We start from the raw sequence: 22,630 nt of genomic DNA on the forward strand, positions 1-22,630 counted from the left end.
AGTATGTTGTGAAGAGGACATAAAGAGGTTGCAGACCAATATAGATAGTTGAGTGAGTGGACAGAAATCTGGCAGATGGACTATAATGTGGGAAAATGTGAAGTTGTTCACTTTGGCAGGAAGAATTAAAAAACAGAGCATTACTTAAACAGAGAACGACTGCACAGTTCCGACGTGCAGAGGAATCGAATTGTTGCAGTGCATGAGTCACAAAAAGTTATGATGCAGGTAGAGCAAGTAGTAAAGAAGGCTAACGGAATGCAAACCTTTATTACGAGAGGAATTGAAAATAAATGGAAGGATGTTATGCTTCAATTATACAGGGCATTGGTGAGACCACATCTCGAATACTGCGTGCAGTTTTGGTCTCCTTATTTAAGAAATGTTGCAAATGCATTGGAAGCGGTTCAGAGGAGGTTTACTGGATTGATAACTGCTCTGAGCGGGTTGTCTTATGAGGAAAGGTGGGACAGACTGGGGTTGTTTTCACTGGAGTTTAGAAGAGTAAGGGGAGATTTGATTGAAGTATATAAGCTCCTGATCGTTCTTGACAAGGTGGATGTGGAAGAATGTTTCCTCTTGTGGGGGAGTCCAGAACTGGGGGCATGGTTTGAAAATTAGGTGGTGCCCTTTTTGGACAGAGATGAGGAGAATTTTTTCTTTTAGAGGTTGTGCGTCTTTGGAACTCTCTGCCTCAGAAGATGGTGGAGGCTGGATCATTGAATATTTTTAAGGTGGAGGGAGAGAGATGCTTGTTACGGAAGGGAATCAAAGGTTAGCGGGGGAGATGGGTGTGTGGAATTTGAGACACAATCAGTGCAGCCATGATCTTATTGAATGGAGGAGCAGGTTTGAGGGGCCAAATGGCCTACTTCTGCTCCTAATTCCTAGGTATCAAGGCTCAACTACTCTGATTCACAACATGAGCAGCAATCTTCAGTAAAGATCTATTCTAATTTTGACAGTCTTTTTAATAATCCTAATATATTAACTTCAACCTAAATTTAAACACTAGTTATTTTTCCAAATATTCTCTTACCGTAATTAATGTAGGAACAGTAGTAACAGAAGTCAGAGCAACAGTTGCCATTATACTGACAGCTGTAATCACAGGAACAACCTGATGAATGTCCACCACAGTTGTATCTGCATGAGCCATATTCTGTAAAACAGTAAATATTGAGTTAGATATGAAATTATATTGATTGCAAACAAGTTTGCAGAATTCAATTTTCAAAGAAATGTGATGTATATTTAACATTCAAAAATAAATCAATACATTTTTGCAGAGATTTTCCATACCTGTTGATGGTGATTCAGTCGCCTCTGTCAAAATAATAAAAATAAATGCATAACTAACCAGAATATATTTCAAACCTGTTAAAGCCTCAACTTTGTTTGATCTTTTTCAACAGCATGAAAGAATGAAGATTGACCAGGACATTTCCTGGTGAGGTGGTATTTGTCAGGATTGTGCCCGCCAAAGCTGTTGCAAATGATGGCACAGATTTGCCAGTCTTAGTGAGTGTCGGTTTTCCTCCACCATTCGACGGTGTTGAGAAACAGTGGTCTCATTGAAGCTGATGTCAGATGGCCTATTGTCGCTCCCAAACAGTGAATGCTGCATTTAAATATTAATTTTGGGATTTTCTCATCCTGCACACCATCTCCCACTGTCCTGGTCCAAGAGTTGAAAAACATTAATTATACCCATTTAAAATGGGTCTGATATACCTTTGTGCACCCGTTGTAAATTACTTCTCTTTTCCTAAAGCACCATTAGTGGCACCAACACATTTCAAAGGGAATTCCCTATCTGACATATTTGGAATAGGAGGATCTATGGACAGATGTTCGGTCGAGCTTGCTGCTGAGAAGGTTGTTGCTACCTGCCAATACACAAATACCAGCAGCTGCAGACTGGAAAGGATTTAACATTAATTTGAAGACATTTAAAGTACCTGATGAAACTTTTGGTCCAGTAATGCCAGTCAACATTTTAAAAACAAAAGCATAATTTATTTTTCATAACTATTCAAACGTCAAACTTTGTACAATACTTTTGAGAGCCAAGAAAACAAATTCAGTGGCCATGAATTTTCTCAAGAAGGTAACATCCTCCAGTTTCAAGGGATTGCATGCCCTCCAATAAAATCTGCCACTGACCCAGTTAAAGATCACAGGGTCAGAGGCAGTGGGCAAGAGGAGCCACACACACAACAAGCTCCTCCCACGCCACATGCAATAATGATTGAAATGTTGGTGCAAGATTGCCAGTCCAGGTCACAGTTGGAATCTCACTCCAGGTTCACAATGATATTCTTGGTGGCAGTCGTACTGCCTCCCCTAGAAATGTTACCCATGCTGGAGCCAAAGAAGCATACAATGCCCTATTTAAATCTTACTCTTTGAACTCTTCCACAACCCCTCATGCTGTTCCATGGTACATTGATAATTATTCAGTATCAGCGATAATTACTGGAGAAATTTTATGTTTCTTCAATTGGGAAGGGGTACAAAAGAATGACATGACACTTCCTTTCTCAGTTTTCTTGGAGAATCTACCTTTCATTTCCACACTTGCTGAATGATTCAATGTTTTCACTGTGGCTATTTTGACAATCAATGACAGAACGCACCAATACAAGTGCCTCAAAGAAGAGAAATCTTCACTATTTTATTCTATTGAAGGCCAGAGAAAAAACAAATTCTCATCAAAAATACAGCAACCTCTGTCACCACAAAATGATACAAAAATTAATCCTGTACTGCTCAACGAACAATATGTTAGCACAGAAACTGAATTTTCAGGTACCTACTTTGATTTCACACTTCTCCTTAATATGAAATGCTACAATTTTAATCACTGATGAACAGTACAGATGACATTATAAGAATGTTACAGCTACTTAACACAGTAATAGAGGAACGTTAAAATAGTACAATGTAGAACACATGCTTTCACGTCAATAATATGCAGACTTTAGACAGCAGGATACAAAGACTTTACTAAATCAATAATGTGATTCTCTGAGTACAGCCACTAAGATTCATTATTGACTGATATATGGTCAACAAATGTACAAACCAACAAATTAAAAGAAAATGAATTTAAATATTACTGACCTGTTGAATAAGCACTGCAGTATCCTATAAAGGAACACATTCAGTTTATTTGCTTTGTCAAGTGTTTTTGAAGAATCTTTTATCATTCATACTCATGGAAATATTAATGGCACACATGAAAAAAAGAAATTCTTAACATCGGCTATGATTGACATTTACGAACAAATGGACAGGAAAAGTCTCACTGGTGTAGCCAGCCTTTCTCACACAACAGACAATATATACACTCCCACCACCAACTGGAAATAAAATAAAATCTCAGGCAAATTTCTGAAAGAAATATGGAAAATTCCCATCCGATCAATACGAATCCAGGAGACTCCTCCTGCCCTGATTAATGTTCTACAGTATCGACCAATTGTTTGTGGCGATCTCCAACCAGAAATGGGTCCAGCTCATGTTTGAAGGAATTCAGTGAATCAGTGTTCACTGCCTGAGCCAGCATCCTGTTTCACAGACCCACTATTCACCGGGAAAATAACTACCTCCTAACACCAATCCTCGCTTGGCCTTTCTATAACTTGAGAACGTAACACCTAGTTCTCATTATCGTATTTAATTGAAACAAACAGACGACACAAACACACTTTATTTCCTTCATCATTTGGTAAACTGCAATCAAGTCATCCCTAAGACTACGTTTCTCTGCAGTGTAGAGTTACAGCTCTTTAACCTTTCCTTTATAAGAAATTCTTCAACTTTGGAATGAATCTCCACACTCAGCAAATCCCCAACGACTCCACCTCTGTACCCTTTCCAAAGCCTCTTTACCAACTATCATGTGATGGGACTAAAACAGGATACAGTATTCCGTTTAGTGTTCATGCAGCTGAAATAACAACTTGCAATCATATAATGCCCTTAGTGTCAGCAAATGTCGCAAGGGGCGTTACACGAGTATTATGGAATGAAATGTGATACCGAGCCACCGGGGAGATATCGGCCAGAGGACCAAAGTTTGGTCAAGAGATAGATTTTAAGGAGCATCTGAAAAAATGAACGAGAGATGGAGAAGACTAGGGAAGGAATTCCAGAGTTTAGGGCCCAGGCAGATGAAGGCACAGCAGCCAATAGTGGAGTGATTAAAATCAGGAATGTTCAAGAGACCAGAATTGGTGGATTGCAGAAGTCTGTTGGGGGGGCTGTGGGTTGGTTCAGGGGGTGGTGTTGCAGGGCTGGAGGAGAATACAGAGATTGAGAAAGGCAAGGCCATGGAGGGATTTGAAAACAAGGATGAGAATGGGCGTCAGCTGCACTGATGAGGTTTAAGATGCCGGAGCCAGTATCAAATGAGCGTTACATGCTGAGTGACGGCACGATCCGTCTACTCTGCCTCCTTCCAGCACACGCTGCTAATGGCTGCCCAATGCCCTCACAAAATCAGGCCTATTGCGGGTTGCTGAAAATATGGGTGCTGTGGAACCATACTTTGTGGCCACTATGTTTCAGACTCACCTGGTTTGAACATTTGAAGGAGTACAGCGCAGATCTAAGAATAATCTCATGGATCACATTATACACTGCAGAAAAATATCTCGCATCATCAGATTAGGGCAGCAATGGTTTGGCAGCTAAATTTGCAGATGACACAAAGATAGCTAGGAAAGTATGTTGTGAAGAGGACATAAAGAGGTTGCAGACCGATATAGATAGTTGAGTGAGTGGACAGAAATCTGGCAGATGGACTATAATGTGGGAAAATGTGAAGTTGTTCACTTTGGCAGGAAGAATTAAAAAACAGAGCATTACTTAAACAGAGAACGACTGCACAGTTCCGACGTGCAGAGGAATCGAATTGTTGCAGTGCATGAGTCACAAAAAGTTATGATGCAGGTACAGCAAGTAGTAAAGAAGGCTAACGGAATGCGAACCTTTATTACGAGAGGAATTGAATATAAATGTAAGGATGTTATGCTTCAATTATACAGGGCACTGGTGAGACCACATCTCGAATACTGCGTGCAGTTTTGGTCTCCTTATTTAAGAAATGATGCAAATGCATTGGAAGCGGTTCAGAGGAGGTTTACTGGATTGATAACTGCTCTGAGCGGGTTGTCTTATGAGGAAAGGTGGGACAGACTGGGGTTGTTTTCACTGGAGTTTAGAAGAGTAAGGGGAGATTTGATTGAAGTATATAAGCTCCTGATCGTTCTTGACAAGGTGGATGTGGAAGAATGTTTCCTCTTGTGGGGGAGTCCAGAACTGGGGGCATGGTTTGAAAATTAGGTGGTGCACTTTTTGGACAGAGATGAGGAGAATTTTTTCTTTCAGAGGTTGTGCGTCTTTGGAACTCTCTGCCTCAGAAGATGGTGGAGGCTGGATCATTGAATATTTTTAAGGTGGAGGGAGAGAGATGCTTGTTAGGGAAGGGAATCAAAGGTTAGCGGGGGAGATGGGAGTGTGGAATTTGAGACACAATCAGTGCAGCCATGATCTTATTGAATGGAGGAGCAGGTTTGAGGGGCCAAATGGCCTACTTCTGCTCCTAATTCCTAGGTATCAAGGCTCAACTACTCTGATTCACAATATGAGCAGCAATCTTCAGTAAAGATCTATTCTAATTTTGACAGTCTTTTTAATAATCCTAATATATTAAATTCAACCTAAATTTAAACACTAGGTATTTTTCCAAATATTCTCTTACCGTAATTAATGTAGGAACAGTAGTAACAGAAGTCAGAGCAACAGTTGCCACTATACTGACAGCTGTAATCACAGGAACAACCCGATGAATGTCCACCACAGTTGTATCTGCATGAGCCGTATCCTGTTATACAGTAAATATTGAGTTAGATATGAAATTATATTGATTGCAAACAAGTTTGCAGAATTCAATTTTCAAAGAAATGTGATGTATATTTAACAATCAAAAATAAATCAATACATTTTTGCAGAGATTTTCCATACCTGTTGATGGTGATTCAGTCACCTCTGTCAAAATAATAAAAATAAATGCATAACTAACCAGAATATATTTCAAACCTGTTAAAGCCTCAACTTTGTTTGATCTTTTTCAACAGCATGAAAGAATGAAGATTGACCAGGACATTTCCTGGTGAGGTGGTATCTGTCAGGATTGTCCCCGCCAAAGCTGTTGCAAATGATGGCACAGATTTGCCAGTCTTAGTGAGTGTCGGTTTTCCTCCACCATCCGACGGTGTTGAGAAACAGTGGTCTCACTGAAGCTTATGTCAGATGGCCTATTGTCGCTCCCAAACAGTGAATGCTGCATTTAAATATTAATTTTGGGATTTTCTCATCCTGCACACCATCTCCCACTGTCCTGGTCCAAGAGTTGAAAAACATTAATTATACCCATTTAAAATGGGTCTGATATACCTTTGTGCACCCGTTGTAAATTACTTCTCCTTTCCTAAAGCACCATTAGTGGCACCAACACATTTCAAAGGGAATCCCTTATCTGACATATTTGGAATAGGAGGATCTATGGACAGATGTTCGGTCGAGCTTGCTGCTGAGAAGGTGCATTGCTACCTGCCAATACACAAATACAAGTAGCTGCAGACTGGAAAGGATATAACATTAATTTGAAGACATTTAAAGTACCTGATGAAACTTTTGGACCAGTAATGCCAGTCAACATTTTAAAAACAAAAGCATAATTTATTTTTCATAACTGTTCAAACGTCAAACTTTGTACAATACTTTTGAGAGCCAAGAAAGCAAATTCAGTGGCCATGAATTTTCTCAAGAAGGTAACATCCTCCAGTTTCACAGGGATTGCATGCCCTCCAATAAAATCTGCCACTGACCCAGTTAAAGATCACAGGGTCAGAGGCAGTGGGCAAGAGGAGCCACACACACCTCAAGCTCCTCCCACCCCACATGCAATAATGATGGAAATGTTGGAGCAAGATTGCCAGTCCAGGTCACAGTTGGAATCTCACTCCAGGTTCACACTGATTTTCTGGGCTGCAGTCGTACTGCCTCCCCTAGAAATGTTACCAATGCTGGAGCCAAAGAGGCATACAATGCCCTATTTAATCCTACTCTTTGAACTCTTCCACAACCCCTCATGCTGTTCCATGATACATTGATAATTATTCAGTATCAGCGATAATTACTGGAGAAATTTCATGTTTCTTTAATTGGGATGGGGTATTATACAATGACATGACACTTCCTTTCTCAGTTTTCTTGGAGAATCTACCTTTCATTTCCACACTAGCTGAATGATTCAATGTTTTCACCGTGGCTATTTTGACAATCAGTGACAGAACGCAGCAATACAAATGCCTCAAAGAAGAGAAATCTTCACCATTTTATTCTATTGAAGGCCAGAGAAAAAACAAATTCTCATCAAATACAGCAACCTCTGTCACCACAGAATGATACAAAAAATAATCCTGTACTGCTCAACGAACAATATGTTAGAACATAAACTGAATTTTCAGGTACCTACTTTGATTTCACACTTTTCCTTGATATGAAATGCTACAATTTTAATCTCTGATGAACAGTACAGATGACATTATAAGAATGTTACAGCTACTTAACACAGTAATAGAGGAACATTAAAATAGTACAATGTAGAACACACGCTTTCACGTCAATAATATGCAGACTTTAGACAGCAGGATACAAAGACTTTACTAAATCAATAATGTGATTCTCTGAGTACAGCCACTAAGATTTATTATTGACCGATATACGGTCAACAAATGTACAAACCAATAAATTAAAAGAAAATGAATTTAAATATTACTGACCTGTTGAATAACCACTGCAGTATCCTATAAAGGAACACATTCGCTTTATTTGCTTTGTCAAGTGTTTTTGAAGAATCTTTTATCATTCATACTCATGGAAATATTAATGGAACACATGGAAAAAAGAAATTCTGAGCATCGGCTATGATTGACATTTATGAACAAATGGACAGGAAAAGGCTCACTGGTGCAGCCAGCCTCTCTCAAAAGAGACAATATATACACTCCCAACACCAACTGGAAATAAAATAAAATCGCAGGCAAATTTCTGAAAGAAATATGGAAAATTCCCATCCAATCAAGACTAGTCCAGGAGACTCCTCCTGCCCTGATTAATGTTCTACAGTATCGACCAATTGTTTGTGGTGATCACCATCCCAACCAGAAATGGGTCCAGCTCATGTTTGAAGGAATTCAGTGAATCAGTGTTCACTGCCTGAGCCAGCATCCTGTTTCACAGACCCACTATTCACCGGGAAAATAATTACCTCCGAACATCAATCCTCGCTTGGTCTTTATCTAACAGGACATTGTAACCCCTAGTTCTTATTATCGTATTTAATAGAAACAAACAGACGACACAAACACACTTTATTTCCTTCATCATTTGGTAAACCTCAATCAAGTCAGCCCGAAGACTACATTTCTCTGCAGTGTAGAGTTTCAGCTCTTTAACCTTTCCTTGATAATTAAATTCTTCAACTTCGGAATGAATCTGCACACTCAGCAAAACCCCTCACGACCCCACCTCTGTACCCTTTCCAAAGCCTCTTTACCAACCATCATGTGATGGGACTAAAACAGGATACAGAATTCCATTTAGTGCTTATGCAGCTGAAATTACAACTTGAATTTATATAACGCATTTAATGTAATAAAATGTCGCAAGGGGTATTACAGGAGTATTATGGAATGAAATGTGATACCGAGCCACACAAGGAGATATAGGCCAAATGACCAAAAGATTGGAAAAGCAATCGCTTTAAAGGAGCATCTGAAAAGAGGAACGAGAGCCGGAGAAATCAAGGGAAGGAATTCCACAGTTTAGGGCCCAGGCAGATGAAGGCACAGCTGCCAATAGTGGAGTGATTAAAATCAAGAATGTTCAAGAGACCAGAATTGGTGGATTGCGGAAATCTGGTGGGGAGTTGGTTCGGGGGATGGTGTTGCAGGGATGGAGGAAAATACAGAGATTGAAAAAGGCAAGGCCATGGAGGGATTTGAAAACAAGGATGAGAATGGAGGTCAGCTGCACTGATGAGGTGGAAGATGCCAGGGACAGAATCAAATGAGCGTCACACAGTGACGTCACGATCCGTCTACTCTGCCTACTTCCAGCACATGCTGCTAATGGCTGCCCAATGCCCTCACAAAATCAGGTCCGGGGCGGGTCACCAAAAATATGGGTGCTATGGAACCAAATTTTGTGGCCATTGTCTTTCTGACTTTGAAGGAGTACAGCGCAAATCTGTCCTAAAAATAATCTCATGGATCACATTATACACTGCAGAAAAATATCTCACATCACCAGATTAGGGGAGCAATGACTTGGTAGCCAAATTTTCTGATGATACTAAGATAGCTAGGAAAGTATGTTGTGAAGAGGGCATAAAGAGGTTGCAGACCGATTTAATAGGCTGAGTGAGTGGACGGAAATCTGGCAGATGGACTATAATGTGGGAAAATGTAAAGTGGTTCACTTTGGCAGGAAGAATAAAAGAGCAGAGCATTATTTAAACAGAGAACGACTGCAGAGTTCTGATGTGCAGAGGAATCTGAGTGTTCCATTGCATGAGTCAAAAAAAGATATTATGCAGGTACAGCAAGTAGTAAAGAAGGCTAATGGATGCGATCCTTTATTACGAGAGGAATTGAAAATAAATGTAAGGATGTTATGCTTCAATTATACAGGGCATTGGTGAGACCACATCTCAAATACTGTTTGCAGTTTTGGTCTCCTTATTTAAGAAAAGATGTAAATGCATTGAAGCGGTTCATAGGAGGTTTACGAGATTGATAACAGCTATGAGCGGGTTGTCTTATGAGGAAAGGTGGGACAGACTGGGGTTGTTTTCGCTGGAGTTTCAAAGAGGGAGGGGAGATTTGATTGAAGTATATAAGATCCTGAACAGTCTTGACAAGGTGGATGTGGAAGGATGTTTCCTCTTGTGGGTGACTCCAGAACTGGGGAAATGGTTTTAAAATTTGGTGTTGCCCTTTTAGGACAGAGATGAAGAGAATTTTTTCTTTCAAAGGGTTGTGTGTCTTTGGAACTCTCTGTCTCAGAATGTGGTTGAGGCAGGATCATTGAATATTTTTAAGGCGGTGGTAGACAGATTCTTGTTAAGCAAGGGAATCAAAGGTTATCGGGGAAGATGGGAGTGTGGAATTCAAGACACAATCAGCGCAGCCATGATCTTATTGAATGGAGGAGCAGGTTTAAGGTTCCGAATGGCCGACGTCTGCTCCTAATTCCTATGTATCAAGGCTCAGCTACTCTGATTCATAATATGAGAAGCAATCTCCAATTAAGTTCTAATTTTAATTTTGACAGTCTTTTTAATAATCCTAATATATTAACTTCAACCTAAATTTAAGCATGAGTTAATTTTCCACAAGTTCTCTTACCGTAATTAATGTAGGAACAGAAGTAACAGAAGTCAGGGCAACAGTTGCCATAATGAGGACAGTTGTAATCACAGGAACAACCTGATGAATGTCCACCACAGTTGTATCTGCATGAGCCGTATCCTGTTATACAGTAAATATTGAGATAGATTAGAAATTATATTGATTGCAAACAAGTTTGCAGAATTCAATTTTCAAAGAAATGTGATGTATATTTAACATTAAAAAATAAATCAATACATTTTTGCAGAGATTTTCCATACCTGTTGATGGTGCTTCAGTAGCCTCTGTCAAAATAATAAAAATAAATGCATAACTAACCAGAAAATCTTTCAAACCTGAAAATGCCTCAACTTTGTTTGATCTTTTTCAACAGCATGAAAGAATGAAGATTGACCAGGTCATTTCCTGGTGAGGTGGTATCCGTCAGGATTGTGCCCGCCAAAACTGTTGCAAATGATAGCACAGATTTGCCAGTCTGAGTGAGTGTCGCTTTTCCTCCACCATTCGACGGAGTTGAGAAACAGTGGTCTCACTGAAGCTTATGTCAGATGGCCTATTGTCGCTCCCAAACAGTGAATGCTGCATTTAAATATTAATTTTGGGATTTTCTCATCCTGCACACCATCTCCCACTGTCCTGGTCCAAGAGTTGAAAAACATTAATTATACCCATTTAAAATGGGTCTGATATACCTTTGTGCACCCGTTGTAAATTACTTCTTTCCTAAAGCACCATTAGTGGCACCAACACATTTCAAAGGGAATCCCTTATCTGACATATTTGGATTAGGAGGATCTATGGACAGATGTTCGGTCGAGCTTGCTGCTGAGAAGGTGCATTGCTACCTGCCAATATACAAATACCAGTAGCTGCAGACTGGAAAGGATTTAACATTAATTTGAAGACATTTAAAGTACCTGATGAAACTTTTGGTCCAGTAATGCCAGTCAACATTTTAAAAACAAAGCCATAATTAATTTTTTTTCATAACTATTCAAACGTCAAACTTTGTGCAATACTTTTGAGAGTCAAGAAAGCAAAATCAGTGGCCAGGAATTTTCTCAAGAAGGTACCATCCTCCAGTTTCACGCGGATTGCATGCCCTCCAATAAAATCTGCCACTGACCCAGTTAAAGATCACAGGGTCAGAGGCAGTGGGCAAGAGGAGCCACACACACCACAAGCTCCTCCCACCCCACATGCTATAATGATGGAAAGGTTGGTGCAAGATTGCCAGTCCAGGTCACAGTTGGAATCTCACTCCAGGTTCACAATGATCTTCTGGGCTGCAGACGTACTGCCTCCCCTAGAAATGTTACCTATGCAGGAGCCAAAGAAGCATACAATGCCCTATTTAATCTTACTCTTTGAACTTTTCCCTGACCCCTCATGCTGCTCCATGGTACATTTTAATTATTCTGTATCAGCGATAATTACTGGAGAAATTTTATGTCTCTTTAATTGGGAAGGGGTATAAAAGAATGACATGACACTTCCTTTCTCAGTTTTCTTGGAGAATCTACCTCTCATTTCCACACTAGCTGAATGATTCAATGTTTTCACATGGGCTATTTTGACAATCAGTGACAGAACGCACCAATACAAATGCCTAAAAGAAGAGAAATCTTCACAATTTTCTTCTTTTGAAGGCCAGAGAAAAAACAAATTCTGATCAAATACAGCAACCTCTGTCACCATAAAATTATACAAAAATTATTCCTGTACTGCTCAACGAACAATATGTTAGCACATAAACTGAATTTTCAGGTACCTACTTTGATTTCACACTTCTCCTTGATATGAAATGCTACAATTTTAATCTCTGACGAACAGTACAGATGACATTATAAGAATGTTACAGCGACTTAACACAGTAATAGAGGAACATTAAAATAGTACAATGGAGAACACATGCTTTCACGTCAATAATATGCAGACTTAGACAGCAGGATACAAAGACTCTGATATACGGTCAACAAATGTACAAACCAACAAATTAAAAGAAAATGAATTTAAATATTACTGACCTGTTGAATAAGCACTGCAGTATCCTACCACTGACCACCTCCAGGCGCGTATCCATTGTCTCTCGAGATAAGGAGGCCCAAAAGAATCCTATAAAGGAACACATTCAGTTTATTTGCTTTGTCAAGTGTTTTTGAAGAATCTTTTATCATTCATACTCATGGAAATATTAATGGAACACATGAAAAAAAGAAATTCTTAACATCGGCTATGATTGACATTTACGAACAAATGGACAGGAAAAGGGTCACTGGTGCCGCCAGCCTCCCTCGCACAACAGACAATATATACACTCCCACCACCAACTGGAAATAAAATAAAATCTCAGGCAAATTTCTGAAAGAAATATGGAAAATTCCCATCCGATCAAGACTAGTCCAGGAGACTCCTCCTGCCCTGATTAATGTTCTACAGTATCGACCAATTGTTTGTGGCGATCTCCAACCAGAAATGGGTCCAGCTCATGTTTGAAGGAATTCAGTGAATCAGTGTTCACTGCCTGAGCCAGCAACCTGTTTCACAGACTCACTATTCACCGGGAAAATAATTACCTCCTAACATCAATCCTCGCTTGGCCTTTATATAACATGAGATCGTAACCCCTAATCCTCCCTATCGTATTTAATAGAAACAAACAGACGACACAAACACACTTTATTTCCTTCATCATTTGGTAAACCGCAATCAAGTCATCCCTAAGACTACGTTTCTCTGCAGTGTAGAGTTACAGCTCTTTAAACCTTTCCTTTATAACAAATTCTTCAACTTTGGAATGAATCTCCACACTCAGCAAATCCCCCAACGACTCCACCTCTGTACCCTTTCCAAAGCCTCTTTACCAACTATCATGTGATGGGACTAAAACAGGATACAGTATTCCATTTAGTGTTCATGCAGCTGAAATAACAACTTGCAATCATATAATGCCCTTAGTTTCAGCAAATGTCGCAAGGGGTGTTACAGGAGTATTATGGAATGAAATGTGATACCGAGCCACCGGGGAGATATCGGCCAGAGGACCAAAGTTTGGTCAAGAGATAGATTTTAAGGAGCATCTCAAAAGATGAACGAGAGATGGAGAAGACTAGGGAAGGAATTCCAGAGTTTAGGGCCCAGGCAGATGAAGGCACAGCTGCCAATAGTGGAGTGATTAAAATCAGGAATGTTCAAGAGACCAGAATTGGTGGATTGCAGAAGTCTGTTGGGGGGGGTGCGGTTTGGTTCAGGGAGAGGTGTTGCAGGGCTGGAGGAGAATACAGAGATTGAGAAAGGCAAGGCCATGGAGGGATTTGAAAACAAGGATGAGAATGGGCATCAGCTGCAGTGATGAGGTTTAAGATGCCGGAGCCAGTATCAATTGAGCGTTACATGCTGAGTGACGGCACGATCCGTCTACTCTGCCTCCTTCCAGCACACGCTGCTAATGGCTGCCCAATGCCCTCACAAAATCAGGCCTATTGCGGGTTGCTGAAAATATGGGTGCTGTGGAACCATACTCTGTGGCCACTATGTTTCAGACTCACCTGGTTTGAACATTTGAAGGAGTACAGCGCAGATCTAAGAATAATCTCATGGATCACATTATACACTGCAGAAAAATATCTCGCATCATCAGATTAGGGCAGCAATGGTTTGGTAGCTAAATTTGCAGATGACACAAAGATAGCTAGGAAAGTATGTTGTGAAGAGGACATAAAGAGGTTGCAGACCAATATAGATAGTTGAGTGAATGGACAGAAATTTGGCAGATGGACTATAATGTGGGAAAATGTGAAGTTGTTCACTTTGGCAGGAAGAATTAAAAAACAGAGCATTACTTAAACAGAGAACGACTGCACAGTTCCGACGTGCAGAGGAATCGAATTGTTGCAGTGCATGAGTCACAAAAAGTTATGATGCAGGTACAGCAAGTAGTAAAGAAGGCTAATGGAATGCGAAACTTTATTACGAGAGGAATTGAATATAAATGTAAGGATGTTATGCTTCAATTATACAGGGCACTGGTGAGACCACATCTCGAATACTGTGTGCAGTTTTGGTCTCCTTATTTAAGAAATGATGCAAATGCATTGGAAGCAGTTCAGAGGAGGTTTACTGAATTGATAACTGCTCTGAGCGGGTTGTCTTATGAGGAAAGGTTGGACAGACTGGGGTTGTTTTCACTGGAGTTTCGAAGAGTAAGGGGAGATTTGATTGAAGTATATAAGCTCCTGATCGGTCTTGACAAGGTGGATGTGGAAGGATTTTTCCTCTTGTGGGAGACTCCAGAACTGGGGGAAATGTTTTTAAAATTAGGTGTTGCCCTTTTAGGACAGCAATGAAGAGAATTTTTTCTTTCAGAGGGATGTGCGTCTTTGGAACTCTCTGTCTCAGAAGGTGGTTGAGGCAAGATCATTGAATATTTTTAAGGCGGTGGTAGACAGATTCTTGTTAAGCAAGAGAATCGAAGGTTACCGTAGAAGATGGGAGTGTGGAAGTCGAGACACAATCAGATCAGCCATGATCTTATTGAATGGCTCAGCAGATTCGAGGGGCCGAAGGGCCTACTTCTGCTCCTAATTTATAAGTATCTAGGGACAGCTACACTGATTAATAATATGAGAGGCAGCCTTCAATAAAGTTCTATTTTTAATTTTGACAGTCTCTTTAATAATCCTCATATATTAACTTCAATCTAAATTTAAACATTAGTTAATTTTCCAAAAGTTCTCTTACCGTAATTACTGTAGGAACAGTGGTCACAGAAGTCAGGGCAACAGTTGCCATAATGAGGACAGTTGTATTCACAGGAACAACCTGATGAATGTCCACCACAGTTGTATCTGCATGAGCCGTATTCTGTTAGACAGTAAATGTCGAGTTAGATTAGAAATTATATTGATTGCAAACAAGTTTGCAGATTACAACTTTCAAAGAAATGTGATGTATAATTATCATTCAAAAATCGATCAATACATTTTTGAAGAGATTTTCCATACCTGTTGAAGGTGCTTCAGTCACCTCTGTCAAAATAATAAAAATAAATGCATAACTAACCAGAATATTTTTCAAACCTGTTAAAGCCACAATTTTGTTTGATCTTTTTCAACAGCATGAAAGAATGAAAAATGACCAGGACATTTCCTGGTGAATTGGTATCTGTCAGGATTGTGCCCGGCAAAACTGTTGCAAATGCTGGCACAGATTTGCCAGTCTGAGTGAGTGTCGGTTTTCTTCCACCATGAGACAGTGTGGAGAGACAGCAGTCTCACTGAAGCTTATGTCAGATGGACTATTGTCGCTCCCAAACAGTGAATGCTATATTTAAATATTAATTTGGGGATATGCCCGCCCTGCGCACCATCTCCCACTGTCATGGTCCAAGGGATGAAAAACAGTAATTATACCCATTTAAAATGGGTCTGATATACCTTTGTGCACCTGTTGTAAATTACTTCTCCTTTCCTAAAGCACCATTAGTGGCACCAACACACTTCAAAGGGAATTCCCTATCTGACATATTTGGAATAGGAGGATCTATGGACAGATGTTCGGTCGAGCTTGCTGCTGAGAAGGTTGTTGCTACCTGCCAATACACAAATACCATTAGCTGCAGACTGGAAAGGATATAACACGAATTTGAAGACATTTAAAGTACCTGATGAAACTTTTGGACCAGTAATGCCAGTCATCATTTTAAAAACAAAAGCATAATTTTTTTTTTCATAACTATTCAAACGTCAAACTTTGTGCAATACGTTTTGAGAGCCAAGAAAGCAAAATCAGTGGGCAGGAATTTTCACAAGAAGGTAAAATCCTCCATTTTCACGGGGATTGCATGCCCTCCAATAAAATCTGCTACTGACCCAGTTAAAGATCACAGGGTCAGAGGCAGTGGGCAAGAAGAGCCACACACACCACAAGCTCCTCCCACCCCACATGCAATAATGATGGAAATGTTGGTGTAAGATTGCCAGTCCAGGTCACAGTTGGAATCTCACTCCAGGTTCACAATGATATTCTGGGTGGCAGTCGTACTGCCTCCCCTAGAAATGTTACCCATGCTGGAGCCAAAGAGGCATACAATGCCCTATTTAATCTCACCCATTGAACTCTTCCTCAACCCATCATGCTGTTCCATGGTACATTCATAATTATTCTGGATCAGTGATAATTACTGGAGAAATTTTATGTTTCTTCAATTGGGGTGGGGTATTATACAATGACATGACACTTCCTTTCTCAGTTTTCTTGGAGAATCTACCTTTCATTTCCACACTAGCTGAATGATTCAATGTTTTCACTGTGGCTATTTTGACAATCAGTGACAGAACGCACCAATACAAATGCCTCAAAGAAGAGAAATCTTCACAATTTTCTTCTTTTGAAGGCCAGAGAAAAAACAAATTCTCATCAAATACAGCAACCTCTGTCACCACAGAATGATACAAAAAATAATCCTGTACTGCTCAACGAACAATATGTTAGAACATAAACTGAATGTTCAGGTACCTACTTTGATTTCACACTTTTCCTTGATATGAAATGCTACAATTTTAATCTCTGATGAACAGTACAGATGACATTATAAGAATGTTACAGCTACTTAACACAGTAATAGAGGAACATCAAAATAGTACAATGTAGAGCACACGCTTTCACGTCAATAATATGCAGACTTTAGACAGCAGGATACAAAGACTTTATGAAATCAATAACGTGATTCTCTGAGTGTAGCCACTAAGATTTATTATTGACCGATATACGGTCAACAAATGTACTAACCAACAAATTAAAAGAAAATGAATTTAAATATTACTGACCTGTTGAATAACCACTGCAGTATCCTATAAAGGAACACATTCACTTTATTTGCTTTGTCAACTGTTTTTGAAGAATATTTTATCATACATACTCATGGAAATATTAATGGAACACATGAAAAAAAGAAATTCTTAACATCGGCTATGATTGACAGCTACGAACAAATGGACAGGAAAAGGCTCACTGGTGCAGCCAGCCTCTCTCATACAACAGACAAAACTCCCACTACCAACTGGAAATAAAATAAAATCGCAGGCAAATTTCTGAAAGAAATATGGAAAATTCCCATCCGATCAAGACTAGTCCAGGAGACTCCTCCTGCCCTGATTGATGTTCTACAGTATCGACCAATTGTTTGTGGCAATTTCCATTCAGAAATGGGTCCAGCTCATGTTTGAAGGAATTCAGTCAATCAGTGTTCACAGCCTGAGCCAGCATCCTGTTTCACAGACTCACTATTCACTGGGAAAATAATTACCTCCTAAGATCAATCCTTGCTTGGCCTTTATATAACATGACATTGTAATCCCTCGTCCTCGCTATCATATCTAATAGAAACAAACAGACTACACAAACACACTTTATTTCCTTCATCATTTGGTAAACCTCAATCAAGTCAGCCCTAAGACTACATTTCTCTGCAGTGTACAGATCCAGTTCTTTAATCTTTCCTTGATAATTAAATTCTTCAACTTCGGAATGAATCTGCACACTCAGCAATACCCCCAATGACCCCACCTCTGTACCCTTTCCAAAGCCTCTTTACCAACCATCATGTGATGGGACTAAAAGAGCATACAGAATTCCATTTAGTGTTCAAGCAGCTGAAAGAACAACTTGCATTCATCTTCTTCCTCTTTGGCTTCCTTGTCTCGGGAGACAATGGGGAAGCGCCTGGAGGTGGTCAGTGGTTTATGAAGTGGTGCCTGGAGTGGTTATAAAGGCCAATTCTAGAGTGACAGACTCTTCCACAGGTGCTGCAGATAAAATTGGTTGTCGAGGCAGTGACACAGTTGGCTCTCCCCTTGCGCTTCTGTCTTTTTTCCTGCCAAGTGCTAAGCTTCTTCGACTCGCCACACTTTAGCCCCACCTTTATGGCTGTCCGCCAGCTCTGGCGATCACTGCCAACTGACTCCCACGACTTGTGATCAATGTCACAGGACTTCATGTCGCATTTGCAGACGTATTTAAAACGGAGACATGGTCATCCGGTAGGTCTGATTCTAGTGCCGAGCTCACTGTACAATGTGTCCTTGGGGATCCTGCCATCTTCCACACGGCTCACATGGCCAAACCATCTCAAGCGCCGCTGGCTCAGTAGGGTGTACATGCTGGGGAAGTTGGCCGCCTCGAGGACTTCTGTGTTGGAGATACGGTCCTGCCACCTGATGCCAAGGATTCTCCGGAGGCAGCGAAGATGGAAAGTATTGAGATGTCGCTCTTGGCTAATATATGTTGTCCAGGCCTCACTGCCATAGAGCAAGGTACTGAGGACACATTATATAACAGATTTAATGTAATAGAATGTTGCCAGGGGTGTTACAGGAGTATTATGGAATGAAATGTGATACCGAGCCACACAAGGAGATATAGGCCAGATGACCAAAAGATTGGTAAATCGATAGGTTTTTAGGAACATCTGAAAAGAGGAACGAGAGCTGGAGAAGTCAAGGGAAGGAATTCCAGAGTTTAGGGCCCAGGCAGATGAAGGCACAGCTGCCAATAGTGGAGTGATTAAAATCAGAAAGAGACCAGAATTGGTGGATTGCAGAAATCTGATGGGGGGTTGTCTCAGGGGGTGGTGTTGCAGGGATGGAGGAGAATACAGAGATTGAAAAAGGCAAGGCCATGGAGGGATTTGAGAACAAGGATGAGAATGGGCGTCAGGTGCACTGATGAGGTGGAAGATGCCAGGGACGGAATCAAATGAGCGTTACTCGCTGAGTGACGGCACGATCCGTCTCCTCTGCCTACTTCCAGCACACGCTGCTAATGGCTGCCCAGTGCCCTCACAAAATCAGGTCCGTTGCGGGTCGCCAAAAATATGGGTCCGATGGAACCAAATTTTGTGGCCACTGTCTTTCTGACTCACCAGGTTTTAATGTTTGAAGGAGAACAGCACAAATCTGTCCTAGGAATAATCTCATGGATCACATTATACACTGCAGAAAAATATCACACATCACCAGATTAGGGGAGTTGGTAGCCAAATTTTCAGATGATATTAAGATAGCTTGGAAAGTATGTTGTGAAGAGGGCATAAAGAGGTTGCAGATCGATATCGATAGGTTGAGTGAGTGGATGGAAATCTGGCAGATGGACTATAATGTGGGAAAATGTAAAGTGGTTCACTTTGGCAGGAAGAATAAAAGAGCAGAGCATTACTTAAACAGAGAACGACTGCAGAGTTCTGACGTGCAGAGGAATCTGAGTGTTCCATTGCATGAGTCAAAAAAAGATATTATGCAGGTACAGCAAGTAGTAAAGAAGGCGAATGGAATGCAAACCTTTATTACGAGAGGAATTGAATATAAATGTAAGGATGTTATGCTTCAATTATACAGGGCATTGGTGAGACCACATCTCGAATACTGTGTGCAGTTTTGGTCTCCTTATTTAAGAAAGGATGTAAATGTATTGGAAGCGGTTCATTGGAGGTTTACTGGATTGATAACTGCTATGAGCAGGTTGCCTTATGAGGAAAGGTGGGACAGACTGGGGTTGTTTTCACTGGAGTTTCGAAGAGTGAGGGGAGATTTGATTGAAGTATATAAGATCCTGAACAGTCTTGACAAGGTGGATGTGGAAGGATTTTTCCTCTTGTGGGAGACTCCAGAACTGGGGGAAATGTTTTTAAAATTAGGTGTTGCCCTTTTAGGACAGCGATGAAGAGAATTTTTTCTTTCAGAGGGATGTGCGTCTTTGGAACTCTCTGTCTCAGAAGGTGGTTGAGGCAAGATCATTGAATATTTTTAAGGCGGTGGTAGACAGATTCTTGTTAAGCAAGAGAATCGAAGGTTACCGTGGAAGATGGGAGTGTGGAAGTCGAGACACAATCAGATCAGCCATGATCTTATTGAATGGCTCAGCAGATTCGAGGGGCCGAATGGCCTACTTCTGCTCCTAATTTATAAGTATCTAGGGACAGCTACACTGATTAATAATATGAGAGGCAGCCTTCAATAAAGTTCTATTTTTAATTTTGACAGTCTCTTTAATAATCCTAATATATTAACTTCAATCTAAATTTAAACATTAGTTAATTTTCCGAAAGTTCTCTTACCGTAATTAATGTAGGAACAGTGGTCACAGAAGTCAGGGCAACAGTTGCCATAATGAGGACAGTTGTATTCACAGGAACAACCTGATGAATGTCCACCACAGTTGTATCTGCATGAGCCGTATTCTGTTAGACAGTAAATGTTGAGTTAGATTAGAAATTATATTGATTGCAAACAAGTTTGCAGATTACAAATTTCAAAGAAATGTGATGTATAATTAACATTCAAAAATAAATCAATACATTTTTGAAGAGATTTTCCATACCTGTTGAAGGTGCTTCAGTCATCTCTGTCAAAATAATAAAAATAAATGCATAACTAACCAGAATATTTTTCAAACCTGTTAAAGCCACAATTTTGTTTGATCTTTTTCAACAGCATGAAAGAATGAAGAATGACCAGGACATTTCCTGGTGAGTTGGTATCTGTCAGGATTGTGCCTGCCAAAACTGTTGCAAATGCTGGCACAGATTTGCCAGTCTGAGTGAGTGTCGGTTTTCCTCCACCATGAGACAGTGTGGAGAAACAGCAGTCTCACTGAAGCTTATGTCAGATGGACTATTGTCGCTCCCAAACAGTGAATGCTATATTTAAATATTAATCTGGGGATATGCCCGCCCTGCGCACCATCTCCCACTGTCATGGTCCAAGGGATGAAAAACAGTAATTATACCCATTTAAAATGGGTCTGATATACCTTTGTGCACCTGTTGTAAATTACTTCTCCTTTCCTAAAGCACCATTAGTGGCACCAACACATTTCAAAGGGAATTCCCTATCTGACATATTTGGAATAGGAGGATCTATGGACAGATGTTCGGTCGAGCTTGCTGCTGAGAAGGTTGTTGCTACCTGCCAATACACAAATACCAGTAGCTGCAGACTGGAAAGGATATAACACGAATTTGAAGACATTTAAAGTACCTGATGAAACTTTTGGACCAGTAATGCCAGTCATCATTTTAAAAACAAAAGCATAATTTTTTTTTTCATAACTATTCAAACGTCAAACTTTGTGCAATACGTTTTGAGAGCCAAGAAAGCAAAATCAGTGGGCAGGAATTTTCACAAGAAGGTAAAATCCTCCATTTTCACGGGGATTGCATGCCCTCCAATAAAATCTGCTACTGACCCAGTTAAAGATCACAGGGTCAGAGGCAGTGGGCAAGAAGAGCCACACACACCACAAGCTCCTCCTACCCCACATGCAATAATGATGGAAATGTTGGTGTAAGATTGCCAGTCCAGGTCACAGTTGGAATCTCACTCCAGCTTCACAATGATATTCTGGGTGGCAGTCGTACTGCCTCCCCTAGAAATGTTACCCATGCTGGAGCCAAAGAGGCATACAATGCCCTATTTAATCTCACCCATTGAACTCTTCCTCAACCCCTCATGCTGTTCATGGTACATTCATAATTATTCTGGATCAGTGATAATTACTGGAGAAATGTTATGTCTCTTCAATTGGGGTGGGGTATTATACAATGACATGACACTTCCTTTCTCAGTTTTCTTGGAGAATCTACCTTTCATTTCCACACTAGCTGAATGATTCAATGTTTTCACTGTGGCTATTTTGACAATCAGTGACAGAACGCACGAATACAAATGCCTCAAAGAGAAATCTTCAACATTTTCTTCTATTGAAGGCCAGAGAAAAAACAAATTCTCATCAAATGCAGCAACCTCTGTCACCACAAAATGATACAAAAAATAATCCTGTACTGCTCAACGAACAATATGTTAGCACATAAACTGAATGTTCAGGTACCTACTTTGATTTCACACTTTTCCTTGATATGAAATGCTACAATTTTAATCTCTGATGAACAGTACAGATGACATTATAAGAATGTTACAGCTACTTAACACAGTAATAGAGGAATATCAAAATAGTACAATGTAGAACACACGATTTCACGTCAATAATATGCAGACTTTAGACAGCAGGATTCAAAGACTTTATGAAATCAATAATGTGATTCTCTGAGTACAGCCACTAAGATTTATTATTGACTGATATACGGTCAA

At 40.2% G+C, this 22,630-nt stretch overlaps 1 protein-coding gene and 1 long non-coding RNA gene across 2 annotated transcripts in view; both read right to left on the minus strand.

Annotated features, from left to right (window-relative positions):
• The window catches only part of LOC137380876 (uncharacterized), an 81,785-nt gene extending 65,602 nt beyond the window's left edge, over positions 1 to 16,183 (minus strand). Inside the window, exons 1-10 of the mRNA XM_068053284.1 lie at positions 16,096 to 16,183; positions 15,468 to 15,565; positions 15,228 to 15,350; positions 10,748 to 10,771; positions 10,485 to 10,607; positions 8,613 to 8,651; positions 5,771 to 5,893; positions 3,878 to 3,916; positions 1,303 to 1,326; positions 1,040 to 1,162 (exon numbers count right to left, since the gene is read on the minus strand). Of these exons, the coding sequence (XP_067909385.1) occupies positions 1,040 to 1,162; positions 1,303 to 1,326; positions 3,878 to 3,916; positions 5,771 to 5,893; positions 8,613 to 8,651; positions 10,485 to 10,607; positions 10,748 to 10,771; positions 15,228 to 15,350; positions 15,468 to 15,565; positions 16,096 to 16,183 (804 nt within the window). The remainder of the gene's footprint in view (positions 1 to 1,039; positions 1,163 to 1,302; positions 1,327 to 3,877; positions 3,917 to 5,770; positions 5,894 to 8,612; positions 8,652 to 10,484; positions 10,608 to 10,747; positions 10,772 to 15,227; positions 15,351 to 15,467; positions 15,566 to 16,095) is intronic.
• Positions 16,184 to 17,320: 1,137 nt separating this feature from the next.
• Positions 17,321 to 20,889, minus strand: LOC137380948 (uncharacterized). Its single transcript, XR_010977094.1, has 3 exons — positions 20,862 to 20,889; positions 20,599 to 20,721; positions 17,321 to 17,338 (listed from the first exon to the last, which is right to left on the minus strand). It is a non-coding gene; the product is annotated as an uncharacterized lncRNA (long non-coding RNA).
• Positions 20,890 to 22,630: the final 1,741 nt, after the last annotated feature.

This window comes from Heterodontus francisci, chromosome 20 (genome assembly GCF_036365525.1).
Source record: "Heterodontus francisci isolate sHetFra1 chromosome 20, sHetFra1.hap1, whole genome shotgun sequence".
NCBI lineage: Eukaryota > Metazoa > Chordata > Chondrichthyes > Heterodontiformes > Heterodontidae > Heterodontus > Heterodontus francisci.